General features: G+C 40.4%; 1 protein-coding gene across 1 annotated transcript in view; it reads left to right on the top strand.

Moving 5' to 3' along the window:
• Positions 1-18,566, top strand: part of FAF1 (Fas associated factor 1) — a 301,437-nt gene that overhangs the window by 202,939 nt on the left and 79,932 nt on the right. The window contains exon 13 of the mRNA XM_090047052.1: positions 8,776-8,930. Within this exon, the coding sequence (XP_089903178.1) occupies positions 8,776-8,930 (155 nt within the window). The remainder of the gene's footprint in view (positions 1-8,775; positions 8,931-18,566) is intronic.

Raw genomic sequence — 18,566 nt, 5'->3', positions numbered from 1 at the left:
GCTCCTCCCAGCAGATATCGGGGAAGTTCAGGTCCCCCATTACTACCACATCTTTAGCCTTCACTACCTCTGTGAGCTGACCTAAGAATTCCTGGTCAAGCTCTTCTCCCTGGTTGGGAGGTCTGTACTAGACCCCCACCATTAAATCTCTCACCCCTCGACTGCCTTGTACTCTAACCCAAAGCACTTCAGAGTGCCCTTCCTTTGACACCTTGCTAATTAACGAGGATGTGTATTCCTCCTTGATATAGAGTGCCATGCCCCCACCTCTCCTTCCTATCCTGTCCCTCCTGTAAAACCTATAGCCCTTGACATTCACCGCCCAGTCATGCGTAGAGTCCCACCACGTTTCTGTGATCCCCACTATGTCCGGGCTGGTGTCAGCCATCAGGAGGGTGAGTTCCTCCTGCTTGTTTCCCATGCTACAAACATGGTAAAGCACTGGAATGGGTTATCTAGAGAGGCTGTAGAATCTCCGTGCTTGGAGGTTTTTAAGGCCTGGCTAGACAAAGCCCTGGCTGGGATGTTCTAGTTGAGGCTGGTCCTGCTTTGAGCAGGGGGTTGGATTAGATGTGACCTCCTGAGGTCCCTTCCAGCCATCAATTTCCGGTGCTATGATTCTACAAGTCAGTTTTTGCAGTTTTTGTAGAAGATATTGAATGTAGGTTATCAATATGAAGAGGTATTTGTTTGGTAACCTGTTTATGAGTACCTTGTTAAAATTACTTACGAAGATATATGAACATAACTGATTCATTGATAAGCATGATCAGAGCTTAAGCAATGCCTGTAGCACCCTGAAAGGTGAGAAACTCAGAATCCCAATTGTGCCTGTCCTTCCCCGCTGTTTCATGAAGAGAGGAGAATTAGTGTCATTGTACAGCTTGGTATTATAACCTAGTGTGACCGTTGCTGGAATACATAGTCTGATGTCTACAATTCAAGAAGAATATTGACAAATTGGAGGCAGTTCAGAAAAGAGCTGCAAGAATGATCAAAAAAATGGAAGACATACCTCAGTGTGAAGGATCTGAGAAGCCCTAACTGTTTTGTTCAGAGTCAGTGGGGTTTTGCAGCAGCAGGCTGGATAAACCCAACTCATGGGCAGCCCAGGCCAATGCTCCTGACCCAGTTGTTGCTGCTGCTACTGCCTCTCCTAACTGTCTTGCTCCACCCACCCACCCAGGATGTGGTGCAGGCAAAGCCCTGCAGCCCACTTGTGCCATGCAGCCAGTAAGCAGGAAGTGGTGGTGGTGGCAGTGTCTGGGCCCAGAAGTCCATAGGCCACATCCAGTGCCTCTGTGGGCCTATGGACAGATCTAGGAATTGGAAATGGGGGTGCTGGAGACATGGTTGGTGTCTAGCTGGGCTACAGCATCCCTGTGGGAAACACGTGCCATGGCAGCAGCTTCTGGGGACTTCAAGTCCCTAAAGCAGGTAAGACTTCCTCCCCCATCCCCTGCTCTTGCCATTCCCTCTCCTACAATCCCTCCCCCCCATCTCCAAAAGAGTTTGCTTGGGGTTTGCCTCTGACCTCAGAAAGGGAGGACCTGCCCACTACAGCTGAGTGCCCACTTTCCACAGCTGACCCAGGGGCTGGGAGAGCCCCTGGGATGCTCTTGCCCCACTTCAGCGGGAGGTTTCTGAGAGTGGTAGTGCAGGGGACTGGGCTTGACGGAGACAGTGGCGGCAGGTGTGTCCTTTCTTCCAGTCTTCCCATGTGTTGCCTGCTGGCTGGGAGCACGAGCCGAAGGGAAGGACTGTCTGCTGCCTTTGGCCTTCCCTGGCCCTGCCCTGCAACTAGATCCCATGAGCAGGTGGGGGAAATGCAGTGGAGAGGGGAGGGAGCAGGAACCTGCCTGCTGCTGCCGAGCCTGGCAACCTGCAAGGCTGCTCCCTGTGGCCCCTGGCTGGATGAGGACAGGGGCTAGCCTGGGGCTTCCTCGAACGGTGGGTCAGCTGGGACAGCGTCAGTGGGGTTCCCTCTTTCTCACCTGCTCTCTGCTTGAATCCCCTGGGTATCCCATGCCAGCTATGCTTTCAACAGCATAGGGGACCCAGGCATCCCGGGCTATGGGGAACTGGAGGCTCCAGCATGTGACCTGTAGTGTGGAAGGGGAGGGCAGCTGTGCCACTGCATCCCCCTCCCCCCAGATCTGTGCTTGCATAGGCTGTGTATGGTAGACCCTTGGTTTAGCTGATTTGAAGTAAAGGTTAGAAAAAGACACTGTCCTAGTCCACAAAATACCTAAATAGGAAATAGAAATGTGATCTTAGAGGGACTCCTCAATCTAGCAGACAAAAGTATGAGGTCAAACTGGTGGAAGTCAAAGCTAGGCAAGGACTTAAAATGAGGCCCAAATTTTTACGTAAGCGTGAGCATCTTACCAAGCCTTGCATGCATTCTCTATTACCAGCATTTTAAAAAAAATTTAGAGTCTATCTAAAAGTTACACTTGTAGCTTAGTGACATAAACTTGGGGAAGTCCTATGGCCTGTGTTACATAAGGGGTCAGGCTAGGCAATAATGCCAGTGGCCCCTTTTTGCTTTATAATCTATTAATATATGAATCCAAGGAGCATGGTGTAAACCAGACAGTTCTTAAGAGTAAGTCTAGTTAATACTCCTTTTCGTTCAGCCTTTTATGTCTGCTGTCTTCCTGAGTTGGAGTCATTTGAGTCCCACTTTTCGGTTGATGCCATAGATGTGGGAATTAGCAAGCCTTAGCTCGTAGCATATTTTATTCTCTCATTGTCATATGTAATACGAGTGCATAAACACAAGGCCATGAGTCCTTGTTTTGCCCAGGGCTAGCTGTGCAGTTTCAGAAGAAATGTTTGAGTCTTTCCCAGTTTCTGGCTTAGTTTCAAAGAGGGCTTAAGTTCTATTTAGGAAAAAGAGATTGTGTGTGTTAGGATACCTGTTTGTGCTCAAGGAAACTGTTAAGAATAGACCATAACGACACTAAGACTACCGTAGATGGATGGATCAGATTGTGCACTTGAAAGGCTTAGAAAATAGAGAGCATGTCCCTTTGTTCATTTAAAATCGGTTCTTACTACACAAAGCCCTGGGCTGAAGGAGAAAGGAGGATCTTGATTGAGGAGACATTGCAGTTGGAACAGATACTAATGCCCTTATCAGTACTGCTGAGTAAACAGCATGTCCCCTTCAGGCCTTACCCTGAGAAATGCGGAAAATAGCTTTCTAGATCAGCAGTTTTAGCATTTTTTTCATACAATATTGTTATTACTCTTGTGATATATGTGTTTTTCTTCAAATCTCTAGTTCTAAATTCATGCTGTTAACCTAGAATCATAGTTTACTTTCCCTAGAGAAAATTTTGGGTATTCATGAGTTTGAAGAAAACATGACCTCTAAAGGCTGCAGCACCAGAAGGCAAATTTTAAAGTTCTAGTATGTCTTAATTCAAACAGTCGTGTAGTTTATAAAGAAATCTCGTAATTGGGAAGGGGAGGACTAGTAGCATGATTTTGAATGTTTGAGATTTGCAGTAATGAATTAACTTACAAAAGAAATGAGATGAAGGCTGCATTATGTGACAAGGATGTAGTTTATTAGATTTTTAGTCTCTTCTCAAGGGTTATTTTGACATGTGCAAAGCATGATAGTTGACATTGAAAAGTTGACATTTGTAAATCAGTGCCACTTATTTAACACACGCATTTCCTTTCCTTTCTCCTCATCCAGTGTAATATTTAATAAATATTTCCTTTCTTTATTTTGGAAAGGAGTAGGATGATGCTATCCTACCTGACAACAGTACTGAAATACTACTCTTTGGTAACTAGGAAGGGTGTCAAACAGCAAGTTAAGCATTATTGCACCAGCAGATCCAGATAATTTGCATCCAAGAGTATTAAAAGAACCAGCCAAAGAGCTCTCTCAACCTTTTAATGTTGGTAAAGAAACGAAACAAAACAAAATCAACAACCAAAAAAACCCCAGAAAAAATATCCATAATGTTAGAACGTAGACAAATTCTAGAGGACTTGAAACAAGCAAAGGTTGCGTTAGTATTTAAAAAGGATAAATGGAGTGTCACAGGAAACTTCAGATTAGTTGGACAGTGGGTGCATCTGCACGAGATGCTATTGCACAGTTGTTACTGCACATTTATTTAGTATTTGTATTAGCAAGTACTAAATAAATGTGTAGTAAGTGGAGTTACTGCACAGTAGTGCCGGCGAATGCCTTTTAAATGACCCTATCGCAGAATAGTGTAATAATACTGTGCAGTAGCATATTAGCACTGCCCATGCTGTGACATGCTACCGCACATTATTTTTGGTTATCACTCAGTCAGTGTCTTGTGTAGATGTGCCCTGTCAGTAAAGAATGAAAAGACAGTAGCATCATTAATGACATTTTGTAGAAAATTTGTCTTGTCAAACTCTATTCACTTTTTCATGAAATTGTAAGCATGGTTTACAAAGGTAATTGTGTTGACATCATAAATGTGAGTTTCTGTAAAGCATTTGATGTAGTTCTGCACAGGATTCAGATTTTAAACAACTAACTTTGTATAAAATCAGTGCATACCATATTAAATTAAAATGAAACTACTGGAATTAAAAGTTAATTAACTGATAGAGGTCAAAATTTGCCTATAAATAGGAAATCATCAGCTTGAGGAAATATTTCTAGTGGGTGCCCTCGATGTTCTGTTCTTGGCCTAATGCTGGTCAGTATCTTTATCGGTGATCATGAGCAAATATAAGATTGGAGAGAGTGTCCTGGAGTTACTTAATGGACCTTAATTGAAGAACTTAATAGAAATAGTAGATAACCAATTGACTGCTATTTCCTGATGTTGTAGCTACAAGAGGGAATGTGATATCTAGATGTATAAACAGAGGAATATGTCAGAGTAAGGAAGTATACCCTCTCTACAGTGTTAGTGAGAAGAGACGTCAAGGGCCATCTAGTCCAATCCCCTGCAGGAATGCTACTCCATTACTAGAATACACTCGTTTTGGTATCCACACTTAACTTTTCATTATCCTCTTTGGGAACTACCCAGAAAAGAAATGCAGGGAAGTGAGGTCTGAACTCAATCTATTATTTATCCAAGGAAATATAAAAGGGTGGCCTTAGTGAGAAGGAAACAAGAAGGGGCAGAAAGTTCCTATACCCATGCAGGGATATTGATGCTACTAGTCAAATGGTAATACGAGATGTACATTTTTAAAGCTTTTTTATAAGTATATACAGATAGCTCTTACACACTTGTGGGAGGATTCATGGCAAATGGTAACTGAATTGCCACTGCTGGACTGGACTGGTTGCTCTATCAGTTGCTGTATGGACTGTTTGCTATATAGACATTTATGGCCACAAAACGGTTCAGCTTCCAGGTCCATGAAGTCTTTGGGCTCCCTTGTGACTTCTAAGGAAAGTATTAACTGTGATAGGTGGTTTTGAAACGTGGACTTCTGTAATAGGGACATTATCTAGACTAATATGAACATAGGAAGGTCCCACACGTCCCTAAAATTAAACCCCTGCATTATTGATTCTCACAGCATTATTAAAGTTCTGCTTTTTCTGTTTAACTCCAAAATTAACAGCGTCTCCTTCATTCCTTCTAAGTTTGCGTACAAAAGACACGAATTTTCTCAACAGCCACAATTGTTTTCACAAAGCAAACCTAAATAGATGAACAGTTTGGTCCTTTAATTAGTTAACAGGCTAGAGTAGTATTTTCACAAATATCTAAGGGTCCCACTAGGTGTTGGTCTGATCTTTAGGCACCCAGATCCCTTTAAAAATTGTCCCTTAGTGACTGAGTACCAGTCCTATATCAGTAAGTCTTTCATTTATGTACTTTTGAAAATCTTATGCCCCACTGTAAATAGCAGTGGTTCTTCTACCTGGGGCATGATTTGGATAAGAACTCCATACTGCAGTGGAGGAGACAATGCTTCAGTTATCTTGCTATCCCAGGAGGGCCCGTAGATGATAGATGTTTTACCAGTGAAACACTAGGGTTTTCCTTAGCACACTTGCACAGAGCTACAGAACTTCTCATTACTTCATCTGAGGATCTTTGTTAGTTTTCACTAACAGAATCTAACTGGTAATCATCTCGGACTCGCTCTTTAAAGACTTAGAACGCATTCTTGACATGCATTATAGGCAACTGTAGCTCAAAGACTCGTTGTAATGTTATGTCAGTTATAAACAGGAAAAACTGTAAAATCTGGCCATGGACATAATGTTTTAGGGACTTCCTGAGTCATAAATACTTGAATAATACAAATTAAACATCACCTTAAAAAGAAAAAGTTGTTCATATGCATTTACTACCACAGTAGCATGAACAATTTGTAAGCAGCATAATCTTTCCTAGCAAAGGATGTTCAGAAGGTATACTGATTGTAAGTTATAAAAAGTATAGTTTGTAGAATTTATATTGGCTACTATTTTTGTCTCCTTTGTTCCCCTACCAGGAGACCTCTGTGTTGTGTCCAAGTTTTCTGGCCGCTTGATTAATTACAGGTTCAGTCAATAGGTACAAATGATAGAGTTTGACCATCTAACTGCATGTTTTATAGATACAAATAATAATCATGTTCTTAAATCAAGTAGTTCCAATTTAGATAAGTATTATTCATGTGCTCAAGCGGGTACCCCTTGTGTTTACTAAAATTAGGCTCTACATCTTTAATCGTAAAACTGTACATATTTTGAAACACTCACTTGTATGGAAACTCATATTTAACAGTTTCATGGGGTTGTTTCTTTGGAACTAAAAGTGTTTCTCAAGAGCCTTTTTTTCTATCAGTTCTCAGTGAAAAGAGGAGAGCAAAGCCATCCGCTTACCACAAAGCAATGCCACCACAAAGGAAAGATTAAGGGTTTAGAGAGAGGTCAATGTGGGTTTTTCTCTAACTAAACACTTTCCTAAAGTTTCCTTGTGGAAAAAATAATGAAGTCATCTAAGAGTTTTTAAAGAATTTTTATTTCTTTTTCACCGTCTGCATTCGCTTGTCTTCTCAGCATGGATGTTTAATCTTTCTAGGCTTTGTGAATTGGTCCAAATGAATAAGTGGTGAGCTGTCTCTCTAGGAGCTAGAGGCTTATTCTAAGGCCCTAATCACTGAGTAAACACATCTTTGCCCTCCCTCTCTTACAACTGCTATATAATAGTTGAGATTCTAGCACAGTAACCTGGATATTGCAGGGATCGACGCTTTGAAATGCAGAATGGCTGATCCTCAAAAACAGACAGTGCCTGATCTTCCCTTGCCTCTTTCTTCTTTTTAAATTAAATATCACCACAGAGATGGTGTTTTATTGCTTGATATTGTGCATTAGTGCCCTGGATTTTCAAGTTTAGTTTCAGTCAACATTGTTGGCTGCACTTATATGGAACTCTGCATGTTAGGCTTATTAATGGCCTTTCCTGACACATATGTACTTGGTTCTGAAGAACGTTCAAATTAAATCAGACAAACATTAATGTGAATTACTAATCCTTTTCTCAGAGTCTGATGTTCAAATGTATTCTTCTTTTTTTCAAACGGACATTGTTAAGCTTTCCCCAGAGCCAGTGTATTAGGTTACAGAAATAAAATTACCTGCTTCAGATTTTACGCAGCATGCCTTAATATATTAGGGCTGGGTACCAGATCAAGATCCAGTTGCAAATGTTACTTCCAATGGATGGAATTGAAATGACTGTATAAAGCAAGTTGCATGTGGAAACACCAACCCTTACCACATTTGTCTTCTCAAATTGGATGTTTTAGTAGTATTTTAAATGATGTCCCTAAGAGTCATTGTTCTGGATTATTTTCTCTTGGTTTTTAAAAATGATGCGCTTGATTAGTTAAAATACCAGATAGAAGTGTGTGAGTGTTACTGTACTCTTTTCCCCTGATTCTTCTCTCATGTACACGTAGACTGACCAGTCACTTCCCAACATGTGCTCTGCCACGCTTATAGCTAGGATGCACAGTTCCCTTCTTGGCTACCTTCAGGCCGAGCTCAGGTATTAGTCGGTGGAACAGTGTGCAGATGTGTAATCTGTCCTCTGCAACCAAAATTAATCCCTAAAATTAGTCTGGATTTTTGCAAAATGGGCATCATTGGTGTTCTCAAACTTTTGTATCACCAGGAGCCAGGGAAATGAGAAGTCATTGGCATGTAGTTATCCAATTGTTTACAAATGAATTTATGTAGTTTTCTCAAGAAAATGTTTCGATGGAAGGCATGTTTTAAGTATAGGACAACTAGATTGAGTGTCATCTTTACAAGCCAAGAAATTATCTCATTCTGAAAAATAAATGTAAGCTAGATGTTCCTTGGTATGCATATTTCAGGAGGCTGTCAAATGTTTACTGCAATTAATTTTGTTTAAATAAGCTTTTTATTTTTTCATTGAAATTCATATCTTTAATATTAATCTACTGTAAAGTTCTGTTAAATTACTCTTTTGGCATCTGAAGAAAACTTTACACTGTGTTTGGATTTTGAGAGAGAGCGTGACTTAAAAATATATGTATTTCTGCATGCATGGGAGGGATGGCTTGACTTGAATTGCAAGAATTGATTTTTTTTCTCTTTTACTATAAGCTGGATGAAAGAAATGCATTAGTTTGTTATAGAAACATTTGTACAAGTGCAGAGAGTGACCTGCACATTGTAGACAACATTGTGCACACTACACGTCATAGAAATTTTAAGTTCCTAAAAAGACTTCTTACACAGGTATTTTCATTGATCAATATTTTCTCCTGTCTTTGCAGAGAAAGCTTCTTGCTATCTACCTCCATCATGATGAAAGTGTACTAACTAATGTGTTCTGCTCACAAATGCTTTGTGCCGAATCTATTGTTTCATATCTGAGTCAGAACTTCATAACCTGGGCATGGGATATGACAAAAGAAGCAAACAGAGCAAGGTAATACAGTCCTGAGTTGTGAGCTGAGCGGCTTTTCTCCATAGGAAGCTTGTAATCTCTGTCTAATATTGTTTTGGTGCTGGTGTTTGCTTAAAAAAAAGGAAAGCCCTGCTATGCTTTTAGCAGATCAGTGGAGATGTGCTGATCTACACCAGCTGAAAACACTTGTCCTTATTTTCATGATAAGGTTATTCATTACCATTGTATGTTAGGAGGGAATTAGTTTACTACAATTTATTTCATTACAAACTTATTTTCTCATGTTTACTGTGAAAGCAGACTGCTAGAAACCAAGTGTCCAATGTTTTGTGTTGGATTGCTACGGTGAGTCAGCCGCAGCAGTTGCTTGACTGGGAGAGAGGAGCCCACTGGAACGGCATGCCGGGTGTCCTATCATAATTATTATTTTTGTTGCTGGAAAACTTCATATCATAAATACATATGTTACATGCAAACACATTTCCGTTCATTTGTAGAAGCTAATTATAACGCTAGTACAGGGAGCAATTTATAAATTAAAAGTCTAGTCATTCATTTGAGTGATATGGAATAAACAGTTTTATAACTTTTTTTTTGGTATTGATCAAAAATCACAGTGCAAATATAATATGTGTTTATCATTTACCTTGTGTCTTACAAAATAAAAAATTAATAACTAAGGAAATAGTACATTTTAGGCCTTTCCACCAAGGTGGGTAACCAATTCTAGTATCGACTAAAGGATAAAAATAACTCTTATCAAAGATTTTTTTATGCCTTCAGCAATCCATAATGATATTTTCCTCCTTTAGATGTTGGAGTTAAACAGGGATGCATATATTTGGTCAGTTGATTATATTTTCTGTATCAGTGATTAACAGGTTTTGAAATTGGACCCATTTGGATTTCTGATATGAACTTTATTTTGTTATTTGACATGCTCAGGTAAAATTCATTTTCCATAATGGTGTTTTGTGTGTATTAATGTAATGTAATTAATTTTGCTGCTTGCTGAGCAAAAGAGGATGCATCAGTTTTTAAAGGCACCTTCAATGGTTTTTTTCTTCATTTAAGTGAAACTTGAACAGTGAGAAATCGTCCAGATTTGTGTTCTTATTACTCTGCTTTAGTATTAGATGGGTTTCAGTCTGTATTTGCACATTTTCATTTCTGAAACAGAAATTTTCAGATGAAGGACAAGAGCAAAATAATTATCTAATATATCCTGTTTTAAAAAAATCTTAAAAAGATAAATTGCACATTGTCATTATTGCAATAAAACACCCTTTAAATTCCTCTTGTTTAAAAAAAAAATTACTTTATTAATAGCTAAAAGGTGATGAAGAGCAGTGCCAAAACAGATAAAAATGAAGCATCCAGGGTCTTTCATGAGGCCAAATGCATAGACTGGAGGCTTGGTTAAATCTTTTGGTATTGCCATTCATTGGCAGTAAGGAGCCTCCTCCTTTTGCTTTTATCCCACAACTTGATGTAGAAGGAAACACTATTTCTAAACCATCTGTAGTGGCTAAGTTCAGTTGGCTACCTGCTGTTATATTGTTCTGTTCACCATTTAATTCTCTAGTTTCTTTTATTTTACAATGACAAAAAATTGCAGTGTAGTTTCTTTTGAAAAACTGTGTTTGAGGGTTTTTTATGACTGACAATCAACAGCCATGTAATTGCTTTGTTGTGTTTTACTAAAGAAATCTATTAAGTAGCACAACTTTGATACACTAGTAATAAGAGTTTGCAGGTTACAGAGACACCTGTGGTGACCAAAGCGACAGAAGCTGCTTGTTAGAAAGAGCCGGTACAGCTGTGTCCTATTAACTCCTTATGACACTTTTTAAAACACAAAATAAAGGGCTTGTTCAAGGCTTTATAGCTGTTCTCAATGAATCTAGTTGGTGATTGTGTCGTACGATAGGATTCTTAAGCCTTCATTTTTTGCTTTCTATTTACAACAACAAAGAAACTGTTATATTAACAGTGAGATTTTAAAATAGTAAGGGGTAAACAAGACATTTCAGTACAAAATACCATGGGTCTTCATTTGTGTTTAACGTTGCATCTTGATCTTTGTGGGAGGGACTTCACCTTTTCCTGTTCGGGAAGTGCCAACACAGTATGGGCATTCCCTTAAATAAATAAATGCTGATTAGTGCCACTGTTTAACTATTACATTGTGATAGTTATGCATAAAAAAAAAATAGAAAATATTTATTTGGGAAACAATTGTGGACATTGATCTGATGTTGTCATTCATTTCTAGAAATACATGCAGTATTTTAACTAGAAGAATAAAACACATGGATCTGATCTTAGTGCTTATAGTAGTGGAAAACAACTGTGATGGGAAGGAGAATTAGGCTCCATTTATTTGCTGATCAATTAAATATAATTCTGTAGTACACCTCAACTCTAGGCATGCCATCGTGTAGTAAAAAGAAGGTTTTCAGTGCTCTTTTATGAGTAATTTGGTGTGGAGAAAGGGCTTCAATTAAGCATAAATCTTTTCATCATCTAGGCAAAAAAAAGGTGCATCCTTGCCTGAAATATTCTGATTTTCTGTTCTGTTCTCCCCAGTTCTCATTCTCTTTAAAGGTTGGGATCACTGGTACAGACCCCCCTGATTCTGTACAACATCCTGGTGGAGTAAATTAGGATCCAAAATGGACAAAGAGGCCCGTGCTAGCAGATTGCACTGTACGACAGAAGCCTAAAGCAGAATCAGATCACAATACAACTCAATGTCTCTTGTGTGAAGACTGAGCGGATTGCATTACTAATGCCCATTACTGTTGGTACCAGATAGACCTCTGAAAATATTAACTTTCAGGCTCAGCAGCAGTCATGCTGATGGAGTAGTCTTATAGTATAGTAATTCGTGTTCTGTACACACCCAGCTACGTGAGAGAGACAGAATCAAAAATGTTGTCAGCTACTGAGAATGAAAGGGTATTACTACAGTCTTTCCTTGTCGATTATGCAAATTATTACAAGGGTTCTAATGATTTTTCAAGGCTGAGTCCAAGCCAGAAATCACGTAACATTCTACGACTTTCTCTATTAATCATCATAGATTGTTTCAATAATACGTTCAATTAATTTTTAACAAATCTGGTCTGTTTTGAATCCTGTGGAAAAAAAGAAAGAGCTTCACAATGCTGAGAGGTTTCACAGTTGTTTTTAACAACATTTTTCAGTCAGCTGTAAAAGGTGGATGTGCCTAAAGCCGTGGATGGTCTAAGTCTAGCAGTGTTCACTATCTTACAGAGCTGGATGCTTTTGATCTATCTATTCAGCACCCACTGAAGTAGGTCAGCGAGCCTCTCCTAATTGACTTCAGTAAGAACAGAAGGAGGAACTGTGAGCACAAGGGCTGTGTGGTCACTATTACTTTCATTGACACAGAAATCGCATCTCATTAGACACATCTTATATATGTGTGTGTGTGTGTGTATGTATATTTATTTATTTATTTATTTATTTATTTTCTAAATTCACCTACATATAGACAGCTTTTTTGTCAACTAGGGTAGTTATAGCTGGACCAGGTAACTATATTAGTTGTGTGTCAAAGCTGCTAATGCCTCTGATATGAAATGCGCAAGATATCGGGCTCTTTTTTCCAAGCAAATACTGCAAATTTTGTTTTGATGCTGATATATTTGTCGGAGATTTGCTCTAAAGTTTCTTGTAAATGATAAGAGTAGTGGAATAAAATAACCAGAGTGTAAGGTGTAAAATAATTATTAACTAAATTAATTTAGAAAATATCTAGTATTCTTCTTTTTTGGCAATCCCTTACAGTTGTTGTTGATTGTCTTCCATGATTGTCTTATCTGGGTGGCCGAAGATGAGGCCTATCTGCGATCGACAGACTTTATTACAGCTCGGATATGTGTTTACTTGTGGGGTGGGTGATGCTGGATTCTTGATTTGGTCTGTGACGCGCTGATTCTGCCGCTTTCACTTTTCTGTCTCCTCTGGTTGTAGTGAGGTTTCAAAGTACTGAGATCCCTGTAGCAGACTCTTTCTCCGTTTGGGGTGATTCTGGGTGATAGTCTCCCATGAGTTGACATCCAAGTTGCATTTTTTTAAAGTTGGCCTTGAGGATGTCTTTGAAGCACTTTCTTCCCTCCTTGAGCTTAAGCTTTGGCTGAGCTGGGAGAATAAAACTTTAAGAGTCTGGAATTGGACATCCAGAAGACATGGCTGGCCCAATGAAGTTGATGTCGAATGATCATTGCCTCAATACTCATGGTGTTTGCTTACAGGAAGATACTAATGTTGGTGCATCTGTCTTCCCACTGGATTCAGAGGATCTTCTACAGGCAGCATTGATGTTTCTTCTCCAGTAACTTTAAATGTTTCTTGTACATTTTCCATGTCTCAGCTCTGTACAGCAGGGTGGGGATCACGACTGCTTGATAAACCAGGAGCTTGGTTTCGGATCTGATGTTGTGATCTTCAAACGCCCAATTCTTCAGGTGTTCAAAGTCTTAACTTGCACTTTTGAGGTGATGCTGGATTTTTTCATTGACGTAAGTCTTCTATGAGAGATGGCTTCCAAGGAACACGAAATACTCAATGTTCTGGACATCCAGAAGACATGGCTGGCCCAATGAATCCACAGATTCTGGATTGTTGAAATCTCTGGATCTGGATTACCAGAGCTGGGGACTGTTCATTAAGAGCTTGCTGGTGGAGGGACCTTAGTCTTCTGAATGTGTCATACCCATTTTCTTGTATGCCTTGGTAAAGACTTGGGAATTGCCTGAAGGTGTGCTTCCGAGTGAGCACACGCTACAGCATCATCAGCATTCTGCAGCTCAGTGATGGAGGTCAGGGTGGTCTTGGTTTTGGTTTTTAATTGGCTTAGGTTAAACAGCTTACCATCCATTCAGTAGTTTACCTCCACTCTGGCTGGAAGCTTATTGGCTGTCAGATATAGCATTGTGGTAAGGAATATTGTGAGGAGTGTTGGAGCGATGACACAGCCTTGCGAAACTCTCATTTTAACCTCAAAGGAATCTGTGATGGATCCTTTACTGAGCTCTATCACTTGGATACTGTCATGGAGCAAGCAGAAAATGGTGACAAATTTTGGTGGGCATGCATACTTCAGAAGGATCCTCCACAACACTTGTCAGCTGACAGGGTCAAAATCTTTTGTGAGGTCAAAGAAAGTCAAGTAGAGAGGCTTTTATGTTGTTCCCAACATTCCTCCTTCAGCTGGCGAGCTGTGGAGATCACGTCAGTTGTCCCTCTTCATGCCCTAAACCCACACTGAGATTTGGGGAGGAGCTCTTCAGCAAGTGGAAGGAGACAGTTCAAGATGGTTCCTGCAGTGGGTTTTTTTTCCTGTGGTGGACAGCAGGGTGATCCCGCTGTAGTTTGCACAGTCAGACGTGTCTCCTTTCTTGAAGATTGTCACAATCATGGTGTCCCTGAGGTCATCTGAGATTTCTTCCTCATTCCAGATCCTTAAGATGTGGGCATGGTAAGCTGTGATGAGGGCTCCTCTCCTCTCTGTTTGAAGATTTCAGCAGGGACTCCATCCATTCTAGATGCCTTGTTGTTCTTCATCTACTTGATGGCTGTCCTCATTTCATCAAGGGTTGGAGGGATTCCGAGATCATCTCTGACTGGGTATTATGGGACGGAGTTGAGAACGCTCTTGTCAACAGCAGTCTCTATTGAGAAGGTCTTCAAAATGCTCCTTCCAGCGGGCATTGATGGTTCTCCTTTCCTCGATAAGGTCTCCCCCATCCTTAGGTCTCAAGGGGGTTAGTCCCCGGGTGCTCAGACCATAGATAGCTTTGGTGACATTGAAGAAACTACACATATTGTGGAGGTCAACAAGATGGTTGTTCTCATCAAACCAGTCTTGATATTTCCTGGTAGAGAATTCAAATGTCTCTTCACAGGTACTGATGACAGTTGCCTTGAGGGCAGCCCACATCCTGCTGACATTCTCTCATTGTTGCTTGGAATTCACCAGTTTTTGTTGACACATTGGTGGGAGAGGTCTCACTTGCTTGGGTCCTTGAGTCCTTCAGTGTTGATCTTCTGTTGGCATTGCTTCTGCTGCAGCAATCATTTGGGTGCTAGTTTGAGTGATACAACTGAGTGGTTGCGATCAGTCCAGCAGTCATCCACTCCTAGTGTATCTTGAGTGATGCAGACATCTTTGCAATTGCGGGCATAGAAAATGACAGTCAGTGTGACAACACCCACAATGCTTAGATTGTGGATGTTGCCACGATGTCTTGTGCCTGTTTTTTCTGGTGGCACAGGGTGTTGGTGATGATGAGTCCATGTTCTGTGAATTTGGTCGGGAGGAAGATACCATTGGAGTTGACCTTTCCTACTCCTTCCTTGCTGATGGTTCCATTCCAGGGGTTAGAGTCCTTTCCAACTCTGGTATTGAAATCACCAAGAAGAATAAATCTGTCTCTCTCCAGAATGTCAAAAAGGACTTGGTCAGGGTGAGCATAGAATTCCTCCTTGGCTTCATCACGGCGTCGAGAGTTGGGCATATGCACCTCTAACAGTAGCATATTGATTTTCTACTAGTTTAAGACGTTGGAGGGGTCATGAAGCGCTCATTAATTCTGATAGACAACTCATTGAGTTGGTTTATGAGTTAGTTCTTAATGGCAAAGCCAACTCCATGAAGTTGGAATTCTCTTTCCTGTTTACCCTTTCAGAAAAAGGCATATCCGCCTCCATGTTCTTTGAGCTGCCCATCTCCTGCTTGCCAGGTCTCACTCAATGCAGCTATATCTGTGTTGTCATCTGCGTTCTTGGGCTATACTCATGGTGTGGTACACTATTAGGGTTCTATAAGGGTCCTGATGTTCCAGGTCCTGAAAATGATGATGTGTCTTTGTTGATATTTTTGACTGCAGTAAAGGTGATCCCACAGGATGTGGTTTTCCAGTCAGCAAGAAATACAGAAGAAGGCTGCTCAGTCACAGTTACAGCTGCCCTTCTGCCTCATCCAAGTGCTAGATGACCTTGTAATTGCCACCTTCATGCCAGTTCATGACTAGGAGCTTCCAGACCTCACAATCCTGCTTCCATTGCCATTAGCTGGTCACCAAAGGGCTTGAGGAATGTGCTGGAAAAGTTGTTTTCATGGAAGACACCTGTGCATTACTACTTTTATCATGGAGTAGCTGCTGCACATTAGTTTCCACACAACTCTTGACAGAACAGAACCTTGATCCAATGGCGAGGAGGCCAAGACGACTAGGGATCTTGTTCTGTTGCAGCTTTCATCTGCCTTCACTGCCGTTGAGATTCTAACATCATCTGCCCGCTCTGCCGTTGAGGACTCGTAGACCCATGGCTGCGGGCTGGGCAGGCTTACTATACTGGTAACTGTACTTGCCATGTCACAGCAATGTCAAAGGCTATATGTGGCTTTTCAGGGGGAAAATCATTGCCTTCTGCTGTCCAAACCACATCCTGGTGGTGCTGCTGCTGCTTGGTTCACGACTGCTTATTCACCAGTTACCCCTTCTTATTTCACAGATAACCTTCCCTGAAGGTCATTCCACTATCTGCCACCTGTGGACATGCTGGGTAGGAGTATAGTTCTGCCCTACAGATCTAGCATTATTACAATAAGTTCCTTCTTCCTTGTATCTTGACCTTGGCTTCACTAACTTAGGTGTTTTTTATTTTTCTTTCTTTCGTGTAAATTGGAATTTAGGTAAGTCGTTGTAGTGGAGAAGTGAATGTTTCCTCACTGTGCAGAGTTTAGATGGCTAATCAAGGAGCCACCAGGCAGATACAGTACAACAGGATGATAGGTGGAGGGTATGCAGTCATCTTTCATTATGGCACACGACTAAGCTGGCACTGATATAATCATGGTACTTTTGCTTCATTTTGAATTATTCCAAATACAAGTCTGAGCACCAAGCTGTAATCACCTGGAGGGATAACCTTCATTTAGTATTATCTTAATTGGGCATTTTGAAAGTAGTCTCAATGTTTCTTTAAGGAAGTGGATTTTATTTTTATGTGCACATGTACACTTGTATGAGTGAGCATAGCAATGCATATTATTCTTACTGAGAGAACAAGTGATAACTGTGTTAAATGTGCCTATCACTTTCCATTATAACAGATTACCTTTCTGAGAACCATTAAGACTTCCATTGTTTGCACCAGGTCTTTAAAATTCAGAAGAGAAAAAAACTCAAGAGCTAGATATGCGACTTTCACCTGTCCCATTAAATTTCATTCAGAAGGGGCTAGACAAATTCATAGACAGTATATCTATTAATAGTTGTTGAACAGAATGGTTAGAGATATTTCCCGTGGAATCTCTAAACCAGTAGTGGCGGATGCCGGGGAAGTAACGAATATGAGATGGATTGCTCTAGCTACATCCATTTCAATACCTTCCCTTTTAAAGCATCCACTCTTGCTACTGTCGGAGATAGGATATTGGGCCAAACGGACCATTGGTCTGGTCCAGTATGATGTTTCTTATTCTTAAATGTGGTTGTATATGTATTACTGTCTTCACTTACGCATTAAATATATGCACACTGTACATGTGTATGTGTTTGTATATATGGGGCATAAGTATAATAATGCATATAGATGTACGTGTATCTCAATGTATGCATGCATATTTGCAAACAGACACTATACACTATATTAAAAACTTCATTATGAGAACATTAAGGCAAACACTATCAAGAAAACTGTCCCCCCACTTGCTTTACTTGCAGTTTAGCTCCATGATTCCAGACAGCTTAGATAGGTCATGGGTGCAAGCACCAGCACCACTGTCAGGCTATCTCCCAAGACAGATTGCATTAGGGCACCACTGGGTTTTGTGCTCAGGACCCCTGTGAGCCATCTGTGCTGCCTTATTGGTGGGCTTGCTTTCTTCATGGGAACCTGAGCTCAACTGAGAGGTAGTATAGCAAGATTTCGTCAAAATTTCCAAGTTATGGTAATGCCAAATAAGGTTTACCTTAGTGTGTGCGTGTGTGTGTGTGCACGCGCGCCTGTGTAAAATGCTTGGGTAGACATAGTAATGTCAGACATAAAAAAGTGACTAGAATCTCTCTTGACTTTTTTAGCTTTTGAACCCCAAGCCCCTGGTGCAATATTTCAAGACATTTCCAGCTTTCCTCAGTTGTGTTGACAGGTACCTCTTAGTCTAAATGTTCAAATAATAGGGTTTGGTTTTTTTTTTTTCATTTGACTTAAGCTTAGGAAAGAGTTAATTGAGTAAAACATTTCTCAGCAGCAGGTTGTCTTCACCTGCAATTTCCATCATCAAGTAATTAGTCATATTCACGGTTGCTGACCCTTAGTACTAACCTACTGAATGATGCATGCCTGGATGAAGTTGACCATAATACTCTAGCTTTCCAATCCCATTTGATCCTCCAGCAAATGTACTGCAGGTGTGGGGTCTCTGTGTGTTAATTTTTGACTGTTTCCCAAGGCACAAATACAGATTTGGTATAGGTTTCTTGCAAAAGAGTTGGACTTTTGGAGCATAATGTTTTGGAGCATTATGACTTTCACTGCACACTTCTGCTTTCCATACTCTTTTGTGGAACCTGCCTGTTTTTGCAACATTTAAATTAATTTACATCAATAGCAATACAG

The sequence above is a fragment of the Crocodylus siamensis genome, chromosome 5 (assembly GCF_052110815.1).
Source record: "Crocodylus siamensis isolate JL-2025a chromosome 5, ASM5211081v1, whole genome shotgun sequence".
NCBI classification, from domain to species: Eukaryota; Metazoa; Chordata; order Crocodylia; family Crocodylidae; genus Crocodylus; species Crocodylus siamensis.
Note: the sequence above shows the minus strand (reverse complement) of the source record. Positions and strands in the feature narration are given on the sequence as shown.